This window comes from Pogona vitticeps, chromosome 2, assembly GCF_051106095.1.
Source record: "Pogona vitticeps strain Pit_001003342236 chromosome 2, PviZW2.1, whole genome shotgun sequence".
NCBI lineage: Eukaryota > Metazoa > Chordata > Lepidosauria > Squamata > Agamidae > Pogona > Pogona vitticeps.
In genome coordinates this window covers 15,186,037-15,211,390 of record NC_135784.1, presented here as the reverse complement: position 1 = coordinate 15,211,390, position 25,354 = coordinate 15,186,037, and the positions used below count along the sequence as shown (strand labels likewise).

General features: G+C 47.4%; 2 protein-coding genes and 1 long non-coding RNA gene across 3 annotated transcripts in view; all 3 read right to left on the bottom strand.

Annotated features, from left to right (window-relative positions):
• Nucleotides 1-674: 674 nt before the first annotated feature.
• LOC110073444 (putative zinc finger protein 75C) lies at nucleotides 675-7,119 on the bottom strand. Its single transcript, XM_078387869.1, has 6 exons — nucleotides 6,967-7,119; nucleotides 5,632-6,095; nucleotides 5,343-5,460; nucleotides 2,633-2,715; nucleotides 2,039-2,165; nucleotides 675-1,785 (listed from the first exon to the last, which is right to left on the bottom strand). The coding sequence occupies exons 1-6, from the start codon at nucleotides 7,007-7,009 to the stop codon at nucleotides 1,229-1,231; spliced, it is 1,392 nt and encodes a 463-aa protein (XP_078243995.1). The 5' UTR covers nucleotides 7,010-7,119; the 3' UTR covers nucleotides 675-1,228.
• Nucleotides 7,120-14,773: 7,654 nt separating this feature from the next.
• LOC110070844 (uncharacterized) overlaps nucleotides 14,774-25,354 on the bottom strand; it is a 29,768-nt gene continuing 19,187 nt past the window's right edge. Inside the window, 3 exon segments of the mRNA XM_078387998.1 lie at nucleotides 14,774-15,315; nucleotides 15,318-16,216; nucleotides 16,385-16,552. Of these exon segments, the coding sequence (XP_078244124.1) occupies nucleotides 15,194-15,315; nucleotides 15,318-16,216; nucleotides 16,385-16,552 (1,189 nt within the window). The 3' untranslated portion in view covers nucleotides 14,774-15,193.
• LOC144587435 (uncharacterized) lies at nucleotides 17,670-22,069 on the bottom strand. Its single transcript, XR_013542593.1, has 2 exons — nucleotides 21,965-22,069; nucleotides 17,670-20,825 (listed from the first exon to the last, which is right to left on the bottom strand). It is a non-coding gene; the product is annotated as an uncharacterized LOC144587435 (long non-coding RNA).

The following is a 25,354-nucleotide window of genomic DNA, read 5'->3' as shown; positions in this document are numbered from 1 at the left end:
CTTCTGGGAGTTGAAGTCCAAGAACATCTGGAGGGCCACAGTTCGACACCACTGCTCTAGGTTAACTCCTGAAGGCTTTTCCGTCAGTGGATATAGCCACAAGGCAGTGGAGATTTGAAATCGGAGTTTTCCTTCTCCTAGATGGGCTGCCTTCCATGGCTGACGAGCCCCACCTACATGGCCTGCTCTTTAATAGTGTGGAAGTATGATCTGACCCTTAAAACTTTCCTGCCTCCCAGATGTATGCAAATCTAATTGGCTTTCCCATTTATCATATTAGGGCCAGAGATAGAACCAGAGAATTTGGGAGACCAAAAGAAAGCCCAGAAAAAAAACAAACTCCTCAGCAAAATGTCCATGCAAACATACCTGGCCTTCAACCTCAGCCCAGCTTCCTAGGGAAAAAAGGCCATTCAGATGTAAGGTTTGTGTAACTTGCTATGCTGGTTTGTGGCTAGTTGACAAAGTGCCACAGTACTGATCAATTGTGTCATCAGGTGCAAGACCAAGAACCGGATGTATAAGCTGCAAATCCAGCCCACTGAACCTGCACCTCTGAATTAGCCCAGGCATTTTTTGCTGACCTTATGCAAGCTTCAACAGAGGTATGGCCATTAAAAAAAACAAAGCAGATATTGATTTAGCACCTCAGTGAGAACAAGGAAGTTGACGGGTTGTTCTATCAAGCATTCATTCTTACAGAGGTAACAGACCTCATTTTGAAAGCATTCTTGATACTACTGTGGAGAACACAAGGGAAAAGTAAATAGATTGTGCCACAAAGAGGATCGTGCAAGGTATTGGCTCAAATAATTCTGTAGCAATGTTGTGCCCCTCCCTCTGCAGATCTTACCTAGAAGAAAAAGAAGCAGAGGGACATGTTTTGAATTATACACTCCAAAATCTTAATTCCTGCAGGATGCAGCTAAGCCCAATTGCCACTTCCTTGCCTCCCGTCTCACATAATTCTGGTGAAATTAAGAGGGGAAAGGATCTAGAACATAGGCAAAATGTTCCCCTTTGTAGTTTGGCTAGTTGCCCTGGAAAGAGGAGAAAAACAAGGAGGGGTGAGGCAAAAGATGTAGTGCGCATTATGTTCATGCCACTTTCCAAACATTTAAGTGATTTCTTCCCTGCATAGATTCTTAGGTGACAAACAACGTTGATGCTCTGACTGAAGCTCTTCCCACATTCCAAGCACCCCACGGTTTTTACTCAGAATGGATTTCTATACGGGAGGCAAAGGTGGTGCTCTGACAGAAGCTTTTTCCACATTACAAGATTTCAGTGCATTCTCTCTGGCATGGATTTTTATATGGCAAGCAAGGTTTCCTCTCTGACTGAAGCCCTTCCCGCATTCCAAGCACCGAAACGGTTTCTCCCCGGTGTGGATTCTCATATGGTGAACAAGGTGGGAGCTCCGAAAGAACGACTTGGCACATTCAACACACTGGAATGGTTTTTGTCCTTTGTGGACTCTCAGGTGGGAAGAAAGGTTTGTGCTCTGATTGAAGCTCTTCCCACATTCTGGACATTCAAAGGGTTTCTCTCCAGTGTGGATCCTCATATGGCGAGCAAGGTTTGAGTTCTGGCTGAAGCTTTTCCCACACTGTAAACATTGAAATGGTTTCTCCCCAGTGTGTGTTCGTTGATGGGAATGCAATCTGCTTATACTTTGGAAGCATTTTCCACATTCCGTGCATTGTTTCCATTTTTTAACCATGGTTCTTTCCTCAAACGTTCTATCCAGTTCTTCTCCTGTCGTGTTCTCTCTTAAATCAGTAGCTGAAATAAGGGGAGGAAAAACGCAGTTGGAGTCAAAATGGAGTCCGAAACAGGGAAGAAAACCAACTACCTCTAACGGAGAATACAAGTCCATGGGAAGACTTTGGGGTCCTCTATCCACAACACCTCTGAGATATGGTTACAGGTCTACCAGATTGGAAGGAAAGAACATTGGCTGTTGCATGCATGCAATGTATTATTTGATAGCATTAGCAAATGGCTTCCATCAATTACACAGAAAACCAAAGCTTACCCAGGGAGAATAGAATGGCTGAGTTCTCCTCCATGACTTCCCGGTGCAGAGTCCTTTGGCCCAAATCCATCACAGCCCACTCCTCCTCAGAGAAACTGACAGCAAGGTCCTCGAATGCTACCACACCCTGAAGAAATGGGAACGTTTTTACTCTCATGCATGCCACAATTGTTCTAACTTCCTAAAGTACATTCAAGGAGAAGAAAAATGGCATAAACGTGTAAAGGACCGAGATATCTGCTTGTGGGTTGTTGTTGGTTTTTCGGGCTCTTTGGCCGTGTTCTGAAGGTTGTTCTTCCTAACGTTTCGCCAGTCTCTGTGGCCGGCATCTTCAGAGGACAGCTCAGAGGACAGAAGAACAACCTTCAGAACATGGCCAAAGAGCCCAAAAACCCCACAACAACCACTAGATCCGGGCCGTGAAAGCCTTCGCGAATACATATCTGCTTGTCACAGTCCCAGCATTTTAAGTCAGCAGATTTGACAGACTCAAATCCAACTGGGAGGGTTCCTTTGGGACCAAGGAGTCTGGGAGGAAGAATAGCAGCCTGGCTTCTCCCCCACCCCCCTCCTGCCGTTCATTTCCCCACTGACCTTTTCTGGTTGCAAAGACACTGGTTCCATTTCTCCACCAAGATGAGATACACAAGGACCTTTTTGTAGCCCATTTTCAGAGACTGCAAAGGAAAACAAGGAGACAACAGGATCAGGTACGGCTACATAGAAGAAACCGGGCACTCTCTGCACAAAGGAATTGATGGCCATAAGTTGGACATTAGGAACAACAGCACACAAAACCCTGTTTCAGAACATTTCAGCCTACCTGGACACCTTCTGAGTGACTGGCAAATGACCGCACCGAGGGGGGGGGGAACAGGACACTACAGAACAAGCTTTGAGAAAGTAGCTGAGATAAGGTATATACAGATGAGGGAGACCCTTTGAAAAGGACTGAATATCAATCTAGGTTTCTAAAGGTATTACGAAATGTTAAATGCTACAGATTCCCACCATTTGCCCCTTGTGTCAGCTATTATTACTTTGGAGACAATTAAATGAAATTACCCAGACCTTGCACAGACTGAGGGGGCAGTTACATGACTGAAATAAATTACCTGATGATGGATCAGGGTTTTCAAAGTCCATCTAAAGTCCTATAGTGGTCACATGGTTTTTGTGTTGGTGTGTGTGTTCCCTTGGGGCAATATTTTAATTTGTTTTCAAGCTGTGTTGTAGCTCTGTTCTTTGCAGTCATCAGGGCCACAGTGGCTTTTCAAATCGTAGCATTTGAAGCTTTGTCCAGCCACCCACCCACCCTTGCACTGGCATGGTTGCCCAACTGTATGGGGTTTATGAAGTAGCGGATGTCAGGATCACAGGTTTTAGGCTGCAGTGGAACCCTGCAGTGTGATATGTTATTTTTCCCTGTCTGCAATACCGAACTAGCATGATCCCAATTTGAAAGATTTTTTTTAAAAAAACCAAATATTAAAAGTAACACCACTGGCAGCAGTGGCGAGTGACTGCAAGAGGCAGACAGTAGGAAGGAAGGAAGGTGCTGCAGACGGAAGTTTTACCCAAAACCTGTGATCCTGGCATCCATTACTTGACAAACCCACAAACACAATTTACTCCAACACAGACGAACATGCATGCCAAAAGTATTCAAAATAAATCACGTCCACAATTGAGTTAAAATAAATAACCCCCTTGAGGCTGCTTAAAATACCTTACTTTCCAAACAAGCAAACAAACACCACACACTTCCCGGTTCCAAAAAAATGTATGCTCAGCTGCAAATTGTGTAAATAGATATTCTTAAATTGATTTCAGGCATGCTAAACCCAATGCAAACCCAGGAATATTTTGAAATTTTGAACAAGAGCCTCGTGGCGCAGTGGTTAAAATGCTGTACTGCAGCTAAAACTGTGCTCACGACCTGAGGTTCAATCCCGGGTAGCGGCTCAAGGTTGACTCAGCCTTCCATCCTTCCAAGGTCGGTAAAATGAGTACCCAGCTTGCTGGGGGGGGGGGGCAATGTGTAGCCTGTATAATTAAAATTGTAAATCGCCCGGAGAGTGCTTGTAGCACTATGGGGCGGTATATAAGTAAAAAAAAAAGAAGTAACCATATCCTAACAGCTACATCTTCAGGGAGCAAAGCATTAGGTAAAGGTTCCTCTTCACATTTAGTCCAGTTGTATCTGACTGTAGGGGGCAGTGCTCATCCCTGTTTCCAAGCCATACAGCCAGCGTTTTGTCTGAAGACAGTTTCCGTGGTCATGTGGCCAGCGTGACTAGACACGGAATGCCGTTACCTTCCCACCGAGGTGGTACCTAGTTATCTACTCGCCTTTTTACATGCTTTCAAACTGCTAGGTTTGCAGGAGCTGGGACAAACGACAGGAACTCACTCTGGATTCGATCTTATGACTGCTGGTCTTCTGACCTTGCAGCACAGAGGCTTCTGCGGTTTAACCTGCAGTGCCACCATGTCCCTATCTTGTTATCTTACCTGCTTCTTAATTCCTGAAAGAGCCTAACTTGGCTATATAACCCGCAGCGCCATCAGGTCCCAGTTAGGGGATTGGGATTTTTTTGAGATGCATGAACAGAGAGAGACTACCAGTCCGCTGATGCTTTGCGCAGTTGCCATAGAATGTCCTGCTCCATGCTTCATGGTCATTACTGCAGAGATAATATTGGTAAAGAACATGTGCATAATCTGGAATGCCCCATACCTTTTTTTAAATAAAGCTACCAGAATTTTATTTCTGGGAAATTCTGGTAAGTGGAAAAGATTCAAAAAAATTTATGTCTAAGGATGTTTATATACATTTTATACTTGCGTGAAAAAGAGCTCTCTTAGTATTTTGATTAACTAATGCTTGGAGATCAAAATGAGAGCACAGAAGGAAAAGAGCAATTAACGGACTTGGGAAAGGTAAGTGTGTTTATGTTTTGGAACAGGTGACATGTGTCGGGGGCAATCACAGAGTAATTGTCAACCTTTTGGTTTTAAGAGGGGTGTAAAAATTGAATGTTTGAGACTGCAGCCTCCAGAGGACCAAGATCACTTCTCAGACACATACCATCATTTTTGGGCTCTTGTCTATTTTCTGCACTTCCCATGAAGGGGTTGTGCTCAGCCTGAAGAAGTGGGATTTTCTCCACAAAAGCTTTCAATCTGTTTGATTTTTCGAGTGGTTCAATAAAAGATATCACCCACTCTTACATTTGTGTAATCTTGGGGACCAAACTGCCTTTTCCTTGTTCCAACAGAAATGTGTTGATCAATTCCTCACCTGGCAAGGCATCTTCTTTTCCCTTCTCCTGTATATTCTTCAGGAGCAGAGGCCTCACTCTGGAGTCTGATGGATGGTCTGCTGTTTGAGGGAATCCAGGGAAGAATTCTGAAGACTCCTGCATCCAAAACAAAATTCTGACACTCACTATAGAGATGTTTTTTTAAAAATTACTAAAAATACAGGAAAGGTGGCCCTATTAAACAAGAATGGGGAACATGCTTTGCTTGGACAATTTCTGAAAAGTATGGGCACTCTGTTAGTCGCTCATAATGATCACAACTCTCACCAACTCCTCTTCTGGCCGGTAATCCATTGCCTGGCACAGGAGGAAACCTTCTGCCAGGGACACCGCCAGGGAAGTGGATTCCGGCTTGCACTCTCTGACCCAGGTCCCCATCTTTAGTGGGAGGACAGCCAGGAACTGTTCGAGGACAATCAAGTCCAGTATCTCAGCCTTGGTGTGTTTTTCTGGCTTTAGCCACTGACGGCAGAGACGGTGAAGATGGCGACGAAGTCCCCGGGGCCCTTCATCGTCCTGGTAGCCAAAGTCCCGGAAATGCTGGCAGTGGACATCAAAGTTGAGAGAATCGCCATCTGAGTTGGTCTCTGCAGGGTTTTTTGGGAGTTCCTCGTTGCTCCAATCTTCCATGTCATCAGCCCGCTTCGCAGCTTCAGCACCAACAGTGTCTTGTACTTTCAGCTCCCTCAAAAAACAGCCAAAGGCATGGAAGGGAATGGGCCTCCTTCTCTCTATAGGAAGGCAAAGAACAAGATTTGGGGAAAGCTTAAGATTTGGGAACGTGGTGGGACGTGGTGGCGCTGTGGGCTAAACCGCAGAAGCCTGTGCTGCAGGGTCAGAAGACCAGCAGTTGTAAGATCGAATCCACGCGACGGAGTGAGCGCCCGTCGCTTGTCCCAGCTCCCACCAACCTAGCAGTTCGAAAGCATGCAAATGCAGTAGATAAATAGGGACCACCTCGGTGGGAAGGTAACAGCGTTCCGTGTCTAAGTCGCACTGGCCATGTGACCACGGAAGATTGTCTTCGGACAAAACACTGCCTCTATGGCTTGGAAATGGGGATGAGCACCGCCCCCTAGAGTCGAACAGGACTGGACAAAAATTGTCAAGGGGAACCTTTACCTTTACCTTTAAGATTTGGGAAACTTTTGGCAAGTTTAAAGCCCTAATCAAGGGCTGTTTCTAATTGATCATGAGACAAAAAAAAACCCACTTGCATCAATCTGTCCCCAACTTCCCATTGTTGAGTTTATAAGAACTGAGAAGGGCACGGGAATACAGGACATTTTGCTCATTCATAAGGTCTCCGTATGTTGTAGGAAACTTGACAGCACATAACAACAAGCTCTTATCCCCAAAATATCCCCCTAAAGACATCACCCCTTTCTCCAAACAGCAGTGTCAAAGGGGGGTCACTTCCTTTATCCTTTCCTCTCCCCTGTCTGTAGAGGCATCCTCTCAGCCCACCTAGCCTCACACTAGCGCATATGCCAAGCACCGGGAAATTGGTTTTCAGCCATCTTAGTGGGATCCGTGGGGAGGGCTTGACTTTGCAGGCTGGAAGGAAGTGGCTTTTGGGGACCATCCCCAGAAGGGACTCACCTGTCCCAGCCTTGGAGGGAGGGAAGAAAGGAGAGGAACCCATGACTGGTCCCCCTCCAGTCTTTCGACCCCAGTTTCCCCCCCTTCCTCTAAGCGCTGACCCACCGCCTCCCTCGCTCTCCCCGACCCTCAGAGGTACCTCCAGCCCCTCTTGGAGCTTTTTGTAAGAAACTGGAAGGGGGAGTTTCAGCGATGCTTCTCTCCTTCCTGAATGACTTTCTAGGACTCAAATATCTATGGCTTGAGTTTTCTTTATTTAAAGTCTGATACCTTTTACTGAATCACTGAAAACCAAACAAACGGCAAGCTTCCGTGGAGAAAATTCCACTTCTTCAAGCTAAGCACAAAACCCATTTAATGCATAGTGCCGAAAAATTGTACACAATTTTATTCGTTTGCTTATTTGCTTTCGGCCGGAAGGGGGAAATGGAACCTGAGAGACAGAAACAGGAAGTGGGGGCTTCTCTCCTTTCTGAGGGACCGTCTAGGACTTCGTGGTCAATGGATTTAACCCTTTGAATCAATAGATGCTACAGAGGGACTCATCAAAACTGCAGGGATTTCGTGGGTGAACTATAATTTATTATACTAAGCAACAGATTTTCAGCTATTACCTCTCTCCTGTCAATCATTTTGAAAATGTTCAGAGTGCCTTGTGGTGCTGTGGTTAAACTGCAGTTGTTAGTTGTTTAGTCGTGTCTGACTTTTTGTCACCCCATGGACCAGAGCACGCCAGGCCCTCCTGTTTTCCAAGGCCTCCAGGACCTGGGGGTCAAATTCATGTTGGTCGCTTCGATGACACTGTCCAACCATCTCATCCTGTCGTCCCTTTCTCCTCTTTCCTTCACACTTTCCTAACATCAGTACTGACGCCAAAATTCTGATCACAAAGGGGGTTCAATCCCAGATAATTGGCTAGAGGTTCACTCACCCTTCCATCTTTCCAAGATACCTAGTTAAATTGAGTACCCAGCTCGGGGGGAGGGGCAACATGTAGCTTGTACAATTAAATTGTAAATTGCACAGAGAATGCTTTAAGCACTATGAACAGGCTCTAACTGAGCAATCAGGAAGTCTGTACAACCAAGAACTACTTTTTAGATAAATATCTTTAGCACAATTTTTAATGGATTGGAACTGAACCCCTAGGTAATATTTTAAATAAATAAATTTGCACCATTCTTGGTAGGTTTTGCAGATGCTCTGAACCAGTCATCTAGCCATCGTTTGGCCCTTGTCAGTCACTCGGATCTTTTCACTTACCCATATTTCCTGCTACCCACACATGACATTAAAGAATTGACCATTGACTTGGGGCCTATATTTCCCACCTCTTTACAAGGTGCAATTGTAACACTATGCTATTCACTTCCCTGGTCAGTGGTTTCAATGTTTTGGTAGATCAGTGTAGATCTCTCAGTATTGTGTCCCGAGGTGGTTGGCAATAAGGTGAGCAGTAGCGTTAGTGTAACTTTAAAATATGGTCTTTTAATTGTTGTAAACCGCTTTGGATCTTTTTAAGGAGCTAGGCAGGGTAAAATATTTAAAATATATATTTTCATTAATACGGTGTAGTCAAGCAGGGGCGGCCCTTTTCTACACAGGGAGAAGCTCCTCTTTGCTCCTTTTCTCAGCGTCGGAGCTCATTTCGCCTCGCCCTCTCCCACTTTTCGGAGGGGAAATGGTCCAAGCCTCGGCCTCCCGTCGTTATCCGCGGCCGGCAGGAGAAAGGGCAGCGGTAGCGCAGGGACAACGCCTTCCCTTAGGACCGCTCGCAGCGGCAGCCGCTCACCCGGCTTCTTCAGGGAAGGGCTGCTTCGCCTCGCCTGGCAACACAAGGGCGTGGCTCGGCGCCAGCGAATCAGTGTCTTCTCTTTCAGGCCCCTCCCCTCCCCGTATTTCTAACGCACACTCGGGGAAACACGGACGGCTTGGAGTTCGCTCGCGCTCTCCCTGATTGGTTGGTTCCTCAAACGCCGGTTGGCTTGTTCCCTCGATAGCTCGAGCTCAACCGTCGCTTTTTCTCTCCCGCCATTTTCAACCCCCCCCCCGCGCAAGTCTTCCAACTTTTTACCTCAGTCTTGTGGAGCCATCCTGTTCCCGCTCGCCCAGCTACTATTCAGGTTATTTTCCCGAAATTTGGGAAGGGGGTTACTGCTTATTTACATCGCTGCCATGGCCAGGAGAAAGAAATTATGGTGATAGTGCCCTCCTTATTTCCCATCAAAGAAAGCAAAGGGTCAGGCCCAAAATTTAGTAAGGCAGATCTTGAAAATATGCAGGTGAAATATATGGGGGATTCTGGTAGAATTTGTCTCACTCCTGCATATATTCACCTGCCTGGAACAAGCAGGAAAAGTGGGAGATAATGGGGATGGAGCAGATCTTACCCGTCTTCCTGGATATTTGGAGGCAACCTCTCTTGATAAAATCATTTACTGTACTTGGCAGATATTTCACTCAGTGACACACACACACAGAGAAAGCAGATTGTAGTAAAAAGCTCTTAGCATCACCATCCAAAGCACACCCACCCTTTATGCCCCCCCCCCCAGATGGTAAAAAAGCTTTTTTCAGAATGAAGGAACAGCACATAATGTAAGTACTATAAGGTGGAAAGGAAAAACTAGCTGCCTGTTAAAATGGATAGAGCCTCAAGAAAGTTTAGCCTCTGGTCATTCAGAGAGGTAGGTTACTTGGTTAATAGGCTATGGACTGAAATTGGCATCAATATCCGCCTAAGAAAATGGGCTTTCCCCACCAATGTGATACTGTGGGAGTGTGGAGAAGAACAGGCAACACACTCTATTCCCCTAATTTACTTTGGAAGAGTTAATATTGGCTACAATAGATGCCCATGATAGCCCCCTGCGCCAAATACCAGAGGATGACCTTGGGTCTGTTGTCTTTCATTCTCTGACCACTACAGACGGGTATGATCCGTGACCAGTAGAAAGGAAGCTTCCAGTAGGTAATAATGCAGAGAGAAGGTGGCTCACTTAATCGCCACCGAGCTATCCAGCCGCCATACAGTATTTTTGTACACTGGCTGTGCTGGCTGGATAGCTGAATGGCTTAGATATCTGGCTGCAGAGCCAGAGGTTGGGAGAGGGACAAAGTGCAGGTTATGTGACTTCACAGAAGATTTTGTGAATCACACATATGGGAGACTGAAAGCGTCTCTTGATGGAAGTGGGAGATTCAGTCCAGAATGGAAGAGAAATCTCATCTAAACACCCTCTATTGCCTCAATGTTTAGTTGTGAATGATGTACAAATAAATGTTCACAGCTGGGACCAAGGATCAGTTGTGCAAATGCAGACAGGGAGACATCTCCTCATGATGAGGAGCTGGTTCTGGATGAGTGACCCACTGGGAGAGGAAGACAGGCCATTTCATAGATTAAAACAATATACAGTGGTGCCCCGTATAGCGAGGTTAATCCGTTCCGGATTAACCTTCGCTATACGAAAACATCGCTGTGCGGGGCAGGAAAACCTATTGGAACGCATTAAACTTAGTTTAATGCGTTCCAATAAGTGTCTAAACTCACCCCCTCCAGCGATGTTTTCGCTCCGGCGGCCATTTTGGAGCCGCCGATCAGCTGATCGGCGGCTCCAAAATGGCCACCGGATGACCCGAAATGGCCCCTATCAGCGTTTTCGCGCCCTCCCCTTGCTTAGGGAGGTCGCGAAAACGCTGATAGGGGCCATTTCGGGTCATGCAGCGGCCATTTTGGAGCCGCCGATCAGCTGTTCGGCGGCTCCAAAATGGCCGCCGGAGCCCCAATCGTCGCAAAGCGAGTGCGGCGATTGGGGCTGATCCGTATAGCGATCCCCAAAAAGGGATCGCTATACGGATTTTTCGTTAAACGGTGCACTCGTTAAGCGAGGCACCACTGTAATCCGTAATCAAGTGGGAAAGCCTATGAAACCATACTGGCTGTCAGTTTTTGTGGCCAGTGTAATGGAGGAACTACAGTGGTGCCCCGCATAGCGACGATAATCCATTCCGGATAAATCGTCGCTATCTGGATTTATTGCTATCCGGGGCAAAAATACCCGTAGGAACGCATTAAACCCACTGAGCTCCCACTCAGCTGGGGGAAAATGCCTGCGGTGGCCTCGGAAGGACCATTCCGAAGGGTCCTTCCGAGGCCACCGCAGGCATTCCCCTTCGGAGGGGGCATTTTCCCCGAGATGAGCGGGAGCCCCGCTGCTCAGCTGGGGGAAAATGCCGGTGGTGGCCTCGGAAGGACCGCGGCCGGTCTCCCAGCCATGGTCGGACTCCCTGGAGTCCAACCATGGCTGGGGTAGCCGGGAGCGGCACTGATCCCGGCGGCAGGGGCAGGGTGGAAGGGATCCGAATGCCTTTCAGGCATCCTGGGCTTGGATCCACGCCGTACCCGGCTACCCCAGCCATGGTCGGACTCCCGGGAGTTCAACCATGGCTGGGATAGCTGGGCGCGGTGCGGCTCTGGGCATCCGGATCCCTTGCACCCTGCCGCCGCCACCGCCGCTTGGATCCGTGCCGGTCTCCCCCGCTGCGGACGGTCTCCCGCGCCGCTCAGCTGGGGGAAAATGCTGGCGGTGGCCACTGCAGGCATTCCCCTTCGGAGGGGGCATTTCCCCCGAGCTGAGCGGGAGTCCTGCCGCTCAGCTGGGGGAAAATGCCGGCGGTCGGCAGCAGCCTCGGAAGGACCCCGAAGCCATCGCCGACTGCCGACATTTGCCTTCCGAGCTCTCAAAAGCCCCCCCCCGACATTGGCGAAAGCCCCTTGAGAGCTCGGAAGGCTCTCAGCGCGGTGGCAGCAGGGTAGGGGATGTCTGGATGCACTCCAGGCGAAGCACTGAAAGGCATCCGGATCCCCCCCACCCTGCCGCCGCCGCTTGGATCCGCGCCGCGGCTGGTCTCCCAGCCATGGTCGGACTCCCGGGAGTCCGACCATGGCTGGGAGACCGGCCGCGGCGCGGATCCAAGTGGCGGCGGCAGCAGGGTGCAAGGGATCCGGATGCCCGGAGCTGCCCCGTGCCCAGCTATCCCAGCCATGGTTGGACTCCCGGGAATCCGACCATGGCTGGGGTAGCTGGGCGCGGTGCGGATCCAAGCCCGGGATGCCTGAAAGGCATCCGGATCCCTTCCACCCTGCCGCGCCCGGCTACCCCAGCCATGGTTGGACTCCCGGGAGTCCAACCATGGCTGGGAGACTGGTTGCGGTCCTTCCGAGGCCACCGCCAGCATTTTCGCCCAGCTGAGCGGCGGGGCTCCCGCTCAGCTGGGGGAAAATGCCCCCTCCGAAGGGTCCTTTCAGGGCCACCACCGGCATTTTCCCCCAGCTGAGCGACGGGAGTGGTCCTTCGGAGGCTCCCGCCGCTCAACTGGGGGAAAATGGGGCCTATGGGGAAAATCGCAAAGCTATCGTAAAAGCGATCACAAAAAAGCCATCGCTATGCGGATTCATCGTTAAACAGGGCACTCGTTATATGAGGCACCAGTGTATTGTGAAGTTTGATAGAAGCTGGCAGTCCTGGAGGTGTAAAATGCCACAGGCTCTTGTAATTGTTCATGGTCGAGCACCCTCTCTCATGGGGATGGGGATGCACAACAAAAGGCAGGGAACACCAAATCTTGATTTGAGACAGAAGCCACCTTGTCTAAGGGGAAAGAGATGCCTTGTAATGTATACTGCTTTGGAATTCACCAGCTACTGCTTTGTTTATTGAAAATATTGTGATAAGGGGGAAAATAATCTACTAAATTTCCTCTACAAGAATTATTTTCTCCTAGCAATAACAAAAATGCTGATTACAGAATTTGTGGATTTTTTTGATGTGACATTAAGTGTGCTTTTTTCCACATATCAAGTTGCCTCATTCCATGGTGTCTTTGTTGGGAAGCAAGGTGTTCTGCCCATTGTAGATTTTCTGCAGTTAAATTATTTCTAACAAATACAATACGGTTTCCATATGACAATAAGGTATAATGGGTTCTTTCTATGTATTTAAATAGTCCACCCCCTCATGAAGGAAGGATGGTTTCTGCTCCAACTGAAGCATCTACATTTCAAATACAGTGGTGCCCCACATAGCGACGATAATCCGTTCCGGAAAAATTGTCGCTATACGGATTTGTCGCTATGCGGAACAAAAAAGCCCATAGAAACGCATTAAAATGCAATTAATGCGTTCCTATGGGCTTCAAACTCACCGTTCAGCGAAGATCCTCCATAGCGCGGCCATTTTCGCTGCCTATTAAGCGAGGAATCCGTCCCAGAAAACAGCGGGCGGCCATTTTGAAACCGCCGATCAGCTGTTAAAAAAGCATTGCTTTGCCACAATCGGTTCCCCAAGCAGGGATCCGATCATGGCAAAGCACTGCCAGCCAGGCAACCAGCCAGCTCCGGACAAGGCCCAGCCTCCTTGGCGGGGCTGTCCCGGGGCACAGATGGGCGGGCCGGAGGGTCTTTCTCCGGCAAGCGAGGGCTTGGAGGCAGCCGCCGGGGCGGGAAGGGGCGTGCCATCAACCCGCCGCTTGCCAGCCAGCCAGCCCAGGAGACACCCAGCCTCCTTGGGCGGCGAGCGAGGGCTCGGAGCGAGGACTCAGAGGCAGCCGCCGGGGCAGGAAGGGGCGGGCCATTCACCCGCCGCTCGCCAGCCAGCCAGCCAGCCAGCCCAGGAGACACCCGGCCTCCTTGGGCGGCGGGCTCGGAGGCAGGCAGCCGCCGGCGTGCCATCAAGCCGCCGCTCGCCAGCCAGCCAGCCAGCCTGGGAGACACCTCACCTTGGGCGGCGAGCGAGGACTCAGAGGCAGCCGCCTGGGGTGGGAAGGGCCGGGCCATCCACCTGCCGCTCACCAGCAAGCCAGCCTGGGAGACACCTCGCCTCCTTGGGCGGCGAGCGAGGGCTCGGAGCGAGGACTTGGAGGCAGCCGCCTGGGGCGGGAAGGGGTGGGCCATCCACATGCCGCTTGCCAGCCAGCCAGGCAGCCTGGGAAACACGGGCCTCCTTGGGCGGCAAGCGAGGGTTCGGAGGCAGCCGCCCGGGGCAGGAAGGGACACGCCATCAACCCGCCGCTTGCCAGCCAGCCCGGACGCCCAGTCTCCTTGGCAGGGCGCAGACGGGGCGAGGAGGGGGTCTCTGGCGCGCCACCCCCCTCCAGCCACTGCCACCCTGATCCCGATCCCCGGCGGGCGCCTCCTCCTTTGCAGCGCTTCCCGCTGCGACTGCTCTCTGGCTCGGCACCCCCAGGGGTGTGCGCGGGGATTGGGGCCAGGCCCTTCATCCCTCCCTCCTCCCGAGGCGCCAATCCAGAGCGCCTCCGCTCCCCCCCTCCCGCTGTCCCCTATTTATGCAGGAGCTCTGGGGGGGTAGTGCGGCGCCGATCAGCTGTTTAAAAAGCCTTGCTTGCGGCGCCGATCAGCTGTTTTAAAAGCATTGCTTTGCCATGATCGGTTCCCCAATCAGGGAACCGATCATTCCAAAGCGAAATTCCCCCATAGGGAACATCGGAAAGCGATTGCAAAAGCGATCACAAAATCTTCATTGCAAAGCGATTTCATTGTTATCTGAAGCAATCGCTATGTGAGGCACCACTGTATACAGTATTGTTGGTAGTTTTATAGGACAGCTTGGATATAGGTTCTTTTTCAATTACTGTACTGGGCTCTGCTATGAGGACCTTAACTGATTTTTAAACTGCCCTTGTTCTCCATGTTAGCAGTTACCACAGAAAGGGGTCTCACAGAATCCTTAACAATCATACCATAAGGTTTGAGACTGCTCATTCACAAAGTGAACAAAGTCAGAAGCAACTTGAAACCACATAAATTGTGAGACTGTGTAGCACCTATTCTATTCAATATTTTTCCTTCTTCTCACATTGTAAACATATACAACACATTCCACATAACAAACATTTAGAAAGGTCCTCTCATTCATCGATTTCCATAGAAGCAAGTCATGCACTATTCCTGAAAGTGGTTCTACATTCTGAACATGTTCATTGTACATTGACTGGATTCTCATGCCAAAGGAAATTCTGTGCTCCACAAAAAGGATGTCCTATCTTTGAAATATTCAAATACTTTCACCCCATGTGGGTACCCATATGGTAATTAAGACTTGTGTTCTGACTGAAGTTCTTTCCACATTCCAGATATTTGGAAAAATTTTCTCTTGGGTGGGTTCTAATAGGAAAAGCAAGCTGTGTGCTCCAACTGATGCTCTTCTCACATTCCACGCATTAAAATGATTTCTCCCCTGTGTGGATTCTCATATGGGAAGCAAGGTTTGTGGTCCGACTGAAGCTCTTCCCACATTTCAAGCATGTAAATGGTTTCTCTCCTGTGTGGGTCCTCTTATGGGAAGCAAGCTGTGAGCTACCACGGAAGTATCTTCCACATTCAAAGCATGTAAATGGTTTCTCTCCTGTATGGATTCTCATATGATAATTAAGGCCTCTGTTCTGACTGAAGCACTTCCCACAGTCTTGGCATTTAAATGGCTTCTCCCCTGTGTGGATTCTCATATGGGATCCAAGGTTTGTGCTCCGACTGAAGCTCTTCCCACATTCCAAGCATTTAAATGGTTTTTCCCCTGTGTGGATTCTCATATGGGATCCAAGGTTTGTGCTCCAACTGAAGCTCTTCCCACATTCCAGGCATTTAAATGGTTTCTCCCCTGTATGGATTCTCTTATGCGAAGCAAGCTCTGAGCTCTGCCTGAAACTCTTTCCACATTCCAGGCACTTAAATGGTTTCTCCCCTGTGTGGATTCTCATATGGGAACCAAGGTCTGAACTCTGCCTGAAACTCTTCCCACATTCCAGGCACTTATATGGTTTCTCCCCTGTGTGGATTCTCCTATGGGAAGCAAGTTCTGAGCTCTGTCTGAAACTCTTCCCACATTCCAGGCATTTAAATGGTTTTTCCCCTGTGTGCATTGTCTTATGGGAAGCAAGCTGTGAGCTACCACGGAAGCACTTTCCACATTCCAAGCATGTAAACGGTTTCTCCCCTGTATGGATTCTCATATGAGAAGCAAAGGTTGCCTTTTGAAGAAAGCTCTTCCCACATTCTAGACATTTAAATGGTTTCTGCCCTGTGTGGATTCTCATGTGCGAACCAAGGTTTGTACTCCGACTGAAGCTCTTCCCACATTTCAAGCATGTAAATGGTTTCTCTCCTGTGTGGGTCCGCTTATGGGAAGCAAGGTCTGAGCTACCACGAAAGCACTTTCCACATTCCAAGCATGTAAAAGGCTTTTCCCCTGTATGTATTCTCATATGATAAGTAAGGATTTTGTTTTGACTGAAGCACTTTCCACATTCCAGGCATTTAACTAATTTCTCCCCTGTATGGATTCTCATATGATAATTAAGGACTTTGTTCTGACTGAAGCACTTCCCACATTCTTGGCATTTAAATGGCTTCTCTCCTGTGTGGATTCTCATATGGGAAACAAGGGTTGCCTTGTCCCTAAAGTTCTTCCCACATTCCAAGCATTTGAATGGTTTCTCCCCTGCGTGGATTCTCATATGCAGACAAAGGTTTGTGCTCTGACTGAAGCTCTTCCCACATTCTAGGCATGTAAATGGTTTCTCTCCAGTGTGGATTCTCATATGGCGAACAAACTCTGTGCTGCCTCGGAAGCACCTCCCACAGTCCAAGCACTCAAATGGCTTTGCTCTTATACATTCTTCTTCCTCACTTCTCATCTTGCTCATCTCAGTAGCTGAAATTTAAAAAAAATGATCATCTTGGAGCAAAAAAGGTATATTAAGCTGAAGTCAAGAAACAGAACTAACTAAAGCTAACTAAGACGACATAGACTCTCTATAGAAGACCTTTGTTTCCACATCCATGACACCCCTTTGGAAGAGAGTGCATCGGTATAGCAAACTGGAAGGGGAGAAACCCGTTATGTATGGAACATATATCCCTTGGCCCATTACGAAAACTAGTTTGATCAACAAAAAAGAAGAAAAATTAACATTACCCAGAGAAATCAGAATAGCTACATTTTCCTCCATCACTTCCTGGTGCAGAGTTCTTTGACTTAGATCCAGCAAAGCCCACTCTTCCTCTATAAAACACACAGCAATGTCCTCAAAAGTTATCACTGCACCCTGAGAGAAGAGGAAAACATTTTTAGTCTTGTGCAAAAAGCAATGTTTATCAGTAGTCACTTATGTAAGGAAGAGAAATAAGTGCAAGTAGTGCTAAAGCTCAGGAGTCAACCTGTCATGGACAACATGCTTTCCTTTCCTTGTGGGCACCCGGGGCCAAAGCAAACTGAATGGAACAGATACCTTCAATCCAAGGGAGATGTCCAAGGGAGAGAAACAGTCAGCAGCTCTCCACCACTTTCCATGGAATAAATCAGGTTGCAAAGAAACTGTTTCTGCCTCTCTAGGAAGAAAGTTCGAGGAAGGATATGTTCCAAGCATAATTCCAACACCTGCAAGGAGGATCAAATCGGGATGAAGTTGTTTTATTTTTTTATACACCTTTTATATTGCAGATGGGAAAAAGGCCTCTCTAAACCAATAGTACAATATATTCGCGAAGGCTTTCACGGCTGGGATCTAATGGTTGTTCTGGGTTTTTCGGGCTCTTTGGCCATGTTCTGAAGGTTAGGAAGAACAACCTTCAGAACACAGCCAAAGAGCCCGAAAAGCCCACAACTACCAATAGTACAATAATTTACATGGGTTTGTGGGGCTCAGCTGGAAAGTGAGGAATGGTTAAAAGATGAAACAGAAATGCTCCCAATTCCCTACTTGGTAAAGTGCCTGCCCTGCCCTTTTCCTGAGGCCTCTGATTTCAGACCTGCCTTTGCTATTCTGTGCAGGAAACCAGTAGTCAATTCTGAAGGCCCCTGAACAGAAAACAAACTTGAAGGCAGAAATGGGAAACTGAATTGCAATACAATAATATTTCCATGCAGTATTTTTGCATATAATAAAATACTTCCATACAACATGATTTCTGTTAGCTATATTGGCTGCTTTGAGTCCAGTTCTGGGAGAAAGACAACATGGAAGCAAAATAAATAAATACACAGACAACATTGATCTCTTTGCTGTACTTACATCTAAAAGTCTGAATGATGAAGAGAGAGAAAAACAAAGTCTTGAGACACCTTGAAGATTTCACAAATGTCTTTCTGTGTGAGTTCCCAGGGGTTATAAATCCATTTCTTTAGATAACTCAGGAAAAGTCCTTCTTTTCATTCTTTGAGACACCAGAAGGCTGTGGTTTTTGGAGTTACTAAAGCAAACCAATATAGCTACCTTCTTGCCAGGAATTGATGCTGTAATTTTATGACTAAATTATCAAAATTACAACGGAAGGGTATGGGGACTAAGACCGATTCAATGAATATTTTTTTAAAAGTCCCTTCACTCCAGGAAAACCGATGCCAAACATAAATTTATCAGTGTAAAGAGGAAGCACTGAGGTTGAAGACCCTGAGGGGTAGGCTGTCGAGCGTCTCCCTAGAACAAAAAATGCTCTCCATTTCAGACGCTATGATGGAGGCCGCAATAGATCAGGAGAAACCAGTGATAATGTTCGGAGGAAATTTTGATGCGAAAGGGGAAGGAGAGGGAATACAAAAGATAGTAGGCACCCCTTTGGAAGAGAATGGAAGACGCCAGAGGAAAGATCCAAATAAGGAAATAAAAGCAGGAAAGCGAGGGTGGGGGAGATTTGGAAAGATGTGATGGAGAATTTGACAGTTGAAGAATGCCTGGTAAATATAGAGGGGACAGTTGAGGAGAACCCATTTGAGGAATGAAAGTATGTGGTGAAGACACAGGGAAGCCAGTAGCTTTTAAGCTACCTAAATCTGAGGTGGAACAGATAAGGTCTTTAGAACCCCCACAAAAACCTTAATTGGGGAGAAAGAGAAAAGAGTGGGGAAAGAGATCTCATTGAAAAAACTTGAGGAGAAATCCGAAGGTCAAATTGTCCCTTTTCCAAAAGCTCAAACAAAAAGGATTCAAACTATAAATCCACGAGAATGAAGAGAAGTCTGGAAATGTAGACTTTATTAAGTGGGGTCATGTAAGACAGTGTGGAACCCCTTGTTTAGCATTTTTGACATCCTCTTACAAAAGACGAAGAATTTGGGGCACCAGATGTTGAAAAGAAATAATGTTCACAGAAATACAACGAAAGTTTTTGAGACAAAGTTCTTTTATTGACATTGTAACGAGTTAGCCAAGTGTTCATGTTTAAAAGCTGAATTGTTTAAATCGGGGGTCTCAAACATGCGGCCCGGGGGCCATTTGCGGCCTGCCGGACAATAGTTTGCGGCCCCCGCCTTGCCTGCCCCCCCAAAGCGCCCACGCGTCCTCTGCTGTCAAGAGTAAAAAAAGCCTTGCCTTGCTCACCAGCTCTCCCTCAAGACAGCGCCTCTTGGACCCTCCATCTGGAACTGCAGGCTGGCTGGCAGGCTGCAATTCCAGATGGAGGGTCCAAGAGGCGCTGTCTTAAGGGAGAGCTGCCGAGTGAGGCACGCTGCCAGCCCTTTTCCCCAAGCACCTGAGCCACCGCCGAGTGATGCCTGAGAGCGGCGCTCACTCCCAGCCTGTCCTCGAAGAGCACCTCCAACACCACCTCTTCCAGGGAAGCGACCTTCTGGCTCTCTTTCTCTCTCAGCACCCCCAGCACCAGCCCGGCCAGCGGCCGCCTCAGTGCCTGGCGGTGCTTCTCCTCCTTTTCGTCCTGCTTCAGCCACCTCGGCTCTGGAGGCTGCCTGTGCTCGCTTCACAAAGTTTGCTCCTCTGTCGTGGTGGGGGTAGCTGCTGCTGCTGAGTGTGCCTTTTTTGGAGGGGGGCCCTCAGAGGAAGGTTGCCGGACCTCGGTGTGTGTGTGTGTGTTTCTGTGTGCACATGCACCCACAAACACCTGTGGGGGAGGCCGCCCTGTTCTGTTTAATTTTGCAGGTACCGATGGGGGCTTTTCTCCTTTGGCAAGGCGATTCTGTGAGGGTTTTTTTTTAAAAAAAATATAGTGCCCTCCTCCCCCCCCCAGCTAGGCAGTTGCTGGCACTCCCTCCCCTGCTTGTTCATCCTGCTGCTGCTGCTGGTGGTGGTAGTGAAGAAGGAGCCAGAGGGGGTCGTGTCCAGCGACAAAGGCTCACACGCCCCTCCTCCTCCTCCTTGGAGCCCCAGCCAGGCTAAGGAAACTCCTGGGCAGCTTCCTCGGGCTCTTGCTCTGCTTGGCAGAAAATCTGATGCGGCCCAGCCTCACCCAGACTCTGCCTCCAGCGGCCCCCAGGTAAATTGAGTTTGAGACCCCTGGTTTAAATGAACATTGATGTTAATTTACTTTATTAAGATTTCAGAATGTGAACATTTACATGGATATATGGGCAGTCTGTACACAAATCTTATTGTAAGGAAAACTGGACTAGATTCAGATGAAGGAGAAGTGAAATTGGGGGAATAAACTTCAGTAATTAAAGATATACAGATTACACCATCTTACTGATAGAAAGCAGCAAGGACTTGAAACAACTCTGATGAAGATTAAAATGAGGACTGCAGTTAAACCGTAAGAAGACAAAAATCATGTCTACAGAAGAACAACAATAGTTTGTATGGCTTAATAGAAACATCGAGATACAGCCTACAGCCAAGAAATCAGAAAAGAGACAGACTAGACAGGACGTTACGAAGGAATGGGAAAAGATTTTCAAGTTTAACTATGTGTCACTGGAGACCAACTTGAAGATCATCTATGAAATGATATTACTGTGTACAGATGTGGAAGTTAGGAGTGAAGAAAGCTAACAGGAAAAAGTTGATTCATCTGACATGTGGTGTCAAAGGAGCTCTGTAGATACTCTAAACTGTCAAAATATAAACAAGTGAGGTTTAGATAAAAGCAATCCAGGACTCTCTCTAGAAGCAAAAATGACGAATAGGTAATCATACCTTGGGAAAATCATGAGGGCACCATTCCTGGAAATACATATATAAACTTTATTGTTTCTGGCCATAGGCCTTTACAATGTACAGACTACTGTAATATATAAAATCCAGTTAAAATAGGTAATTGCAGTAAAACCAATAATACCTGGTCTAAAAATATTGTCATGACATATGATGTCAGTCCACTGTATTCAGCATTTATATAGCATTACGATCCTTGACAAATTGAAATCTCAGCTTCTTAGCTGCCAGTGCAAATTGTGCTACAGCATATGTAATATACAAGTGTGTATCGGCAAGCAATCCAACTACTGTTTCAGTGGTGGTCCAATTAATATATGTCAGAATGATTGGTGCCAGAAATCTTTCTCTATGATTTTTTTAGAGAGGACAAAACAGTAAGTAGTGCGTTAAATCCTAAATCTGGTTGCAGCCAAAAACACATTTTTGTTCCTCAACTGGAATTTCTTTATATCTCCCTTTGAGGTATGCTGAGACCATCCATCGAAATCTAAGTTCTGTAGAAGTGACTAATGGTAATCATACCATGGGAAGTGACTAATGGTAATTTCCCATGGTAATCATACCATGGGAAAATCACGAGGGCACCATTCTTGGAAATAGAGAAAATGCTTGAAAGGGTTGAGAGCTATTGGAAAAGAGGAAGATCAAATATGAGCTGGATTTACTCAATAAAGGAAGCCACAGCCTCAAGTTTCAAGAATTAAGCAGGACTATTGAAGACAGTGATATTTTACAGATCACTTGTTTATAGGGCTGTCATAGGTTGGAAGTTGCTCCAAAACATAGAACAATGATAAGCCCTTATGATTAACAGATTTATTTCAGTGCAACCTTTCACAGTCCATCTTTGGACACTTGGTCAATGTGGACAATAAATCATGAAAACGGACAGTGACCTATATTCATCTCAAGGGTGCCAAAACACTTTTCTTTATACTTTGTTTTTGCTTGTTCTGAGTTTTACTCTTCCAAAGGGGAAAAAAAGACTAGTATGGATACTACTGAGGAAACAGCTACACTGGAACGAGCTTACCTAGAGACACCACGTGGGCCATATTTTCCTCCATGACTTCCTTGTGCAGAGCCCTTTGGCCCGGATCCAGCAGAGCCCACTCCTCCCCAGAAAAAAATACAGCAATGTCTTCAAATGCTACAGCATGCTGAAATAAAAGAAAAAATTTGGTTATGATACAGGATCCCATTCTACACTCATCATAGTCTCAGCCTGCCTAGTGAGTAGCCTTGACAGAAGCAAATGGAAGGGGGAAGATTCTTCTGGGCTCAAGGGTGACACGCACACCCAGGCTTCTCTACAACCCATTCATTTCCTCCTACCTGTTCAGACCGCACAGGGGCTGTTTCCATTCTTTCACAAAGAAGAGAAGAGCCAGGATGTGTTCCCAGCAGAGATGTGCAGCGTCTGCAAAGGAAGAACAAGGGGTTGAAAATAATCGTTACTCTACAGATGCTACTTATGCTTTGCTTGTTTGAAAACTGGATCTCTCTTTCTGTTTTGATTGACAAAAGGTTAAACATCTACACGGATGCAGATTCAATGCCATTCATCAAAATGGTGAAGATACATTTAAGAGGGAGACCCGATAGAAATATGCTGATTCTCAGCTCCTTACCTGGGAAGGCAGTTTTGTCTCTCTCCACCTGTGTGTTCTTCAGAGGAAGAGGCCTCTGTTCTGGATCTGATGGGGCATCCACTGGATGAAGGAAGAAATTCTAAGGTGAGAAATTCAGACCCCTGAAGCTGGAATAGAGATCTGTGGAAGTGAATGGGCCTTCTCTCTTTCAGGGAAAGGCAGACAATACTAAAAGTCAATCCTAGGTTTTTAAAAAAGGTGGGGGAGAATGTGCTGTGGTTAGACAATTTTCAGAAAAGAGTGGACACTTTCTCAGCCCTTCTGAAAGACCAGGATTCTCAACCAGCTCACCTTCCTGCTTCTTATCTATTGCCTGGCTCAGGAGGAAACCATCAGGGACATTGCCTGGGAAGTGGTTTCCAGTCTATACTCTCTGTCCCAGATCCACATCTTTGCTGGAAGGAGACTCTGGAACTGTCCTTTCATGATCAGATACAATGCAGTAGACGACGAACTGCCAGGGAATGGGGGCAAGGAGGGATAACAGTGCCATTTGGCCTCCCTTCACAGGGAGCCTCACCTCAGCTAAGAATGCAGGGACATCCATTTTTATTCTTAGACCACGTTTCTTAACGTAAGTTGAATTTGATTTGTGAGTGGAATGATTTATATCCACCATAAGATACAAACCAAAAATAAAGCTAAATAAAATAATACTGTTACGCGTTCTAAGAATACTTTCCCCCCATCCCATTATTGCCTTTCACATCGTTTTACCCTCCTTCCCAAACAATAAGGCAGTGGTCCCCAACCTTGGCCTCCAGACGTTCTTGGACTTCAACTCCCAGAAATCCTGGCCAGCTGAGGTGGGGGTGAAGGCTTCTGGGAGTTGTAGTCCAAGAACATCTGGAGGCCCAAAGTTGGGGACCACTGCAATAAGGGGCTTCCCTTGAGCTCTCAGAAAAATTGCTTGGGGCCCCTTCTCTTCCTGATAGGAGGACTCCTGGAAACGCTGGTGCTTGAACTCTGTGCTGACTGTCATGGAAATTCTCAGAATTACTCATGGCTCCAAACCTCTGTGTTATCCGGCTGTTTCCCAGTTCCGCAAACAGTTTTACCCCACCTCTCTATTTAAAAACCCAACATGTCTTACATCATTTAAAGACATTATTTAAAGCTAAACACAGTTAAGCACACAAATATTAAAAAAACAAACACCACAATTTAAAAAACAAACAGTAGAGAAAAATCTTTGCTTGCAGAAAGACAGCACAGGCTGGCTTCCTGTAGGAAGAGTTCCAAAGTCTGGAAGCAGCCACAGAGGAAGCCCTCTCCTATGTCCCCAGCAAACATCCCTTCGAAGGTGGTGGGACCCAGAAAAAGGTATATCCTTATGATTTTAACAGCTGGGCAGGGTCATAAATGGAGACGTGGTCCTTGAAATACCTTGGACTCATTTAGGGCTGTATTAGGTTAGAACCAGTGCTATGAACTGTGTCTGGAAACGAATCAGCAGCCAGATCAGCCGTTGTTAAAGGCAGGTTATGCGATCCCTGTAGGCAGCCTCAGTTAGCAATGTGGCAGCCGAGCTTTTGGCTGCTAACGTTTCCTGACACTTTCCAAAGGCAGCCCCACATAGAGTGCATTGCAGTAATCCAGCCACGATGGAATAAAGGCACGAGTCACCGTAGTCAGATCAGACCTCTCCATGAAGAGTTGCAGCTGGCACACTAATTTTAATTGTCTAAGGGTACTCGACCACCGCTGAAATCTGGCATCCTGACTCAGAGACAACTCCAGGAGTATGTATGTATGTATGTATGTATGTATGTATGTATGTATGTATGTACGTACGTACGTACGTACGTACGTACGTACCCCCCAAGCTGTGTACCTGTGTTTTAGAGGGAGGGTAACTCCATCCAGCACAGGCTGCTCTTCTATCAATCCACATGACATTGCGTGTGTCTAGAGATGGACACAAACCAGTTTATCCCAGTTTGTAAACGTGGCAACACAGGTGCTGCAGCTCCCCTCCCCTGCTTCCTCAGTCGATCCGCCAATCACCAGGCTCAGGTTACTTGGTTTTTCCACCTCTTCGGCAAATCTCCCGGTCATGAGCAAGAGCACAGATTTCTGCCCCGCCCTTTTGTCTGAGTGGGAGATCAGCCAAGAAGGTGGTGCAAAGAAGCCTGAGCTGTTGCCAGGATTGGAAGATCAATTGAGGAGGCATAGGAAGCTACCACGCTGGGCCTGGTGAGTGGCTGATTGAGCAAGAGGAGAGGGAGGGGAGCAGCAGCACCGGACAAACTGGTTCGTGCCCATTTCTATACGTGTCCCATCCCTCACCACTCCCATTCTATTTCTTCCCTTTTCCCCGAAGGACACATACACATTCAACAAGACTGGGACCTTCATGATCCTCTGTTCATCAAGCAGTCTAGAACTCGAGGGAGGGGGGATTTATTTGTTTCCATCTTACACAGCCTCCCTCAGCCACACAGGACACCTGTCAAATCTCTGCAGCTTCCCGAATTAGGAAAGGCTCTTTCCCATGTCGTGAGCAGCACTGCACCGTTGCCACCTGGGCTTAGCCACCAAGAAAGCTCACAAGCCATTGTTTTCATGACCAACCCCAAAAGGAACAAGAGGACACAGCTTCTCTCATCTGTCTCATCCACTCGCTCTTCGCTCTCCAGTGCACGGCCACTGTCCATCAGCATCAGACATAGACAGGCATACATCTAATGTCACCTGGGAATGGCCGGGGACAGGTGACCATGCTTTAAACCCACATCCAGCAACAATAAAGTCCTCCCTTCTCCAGGACT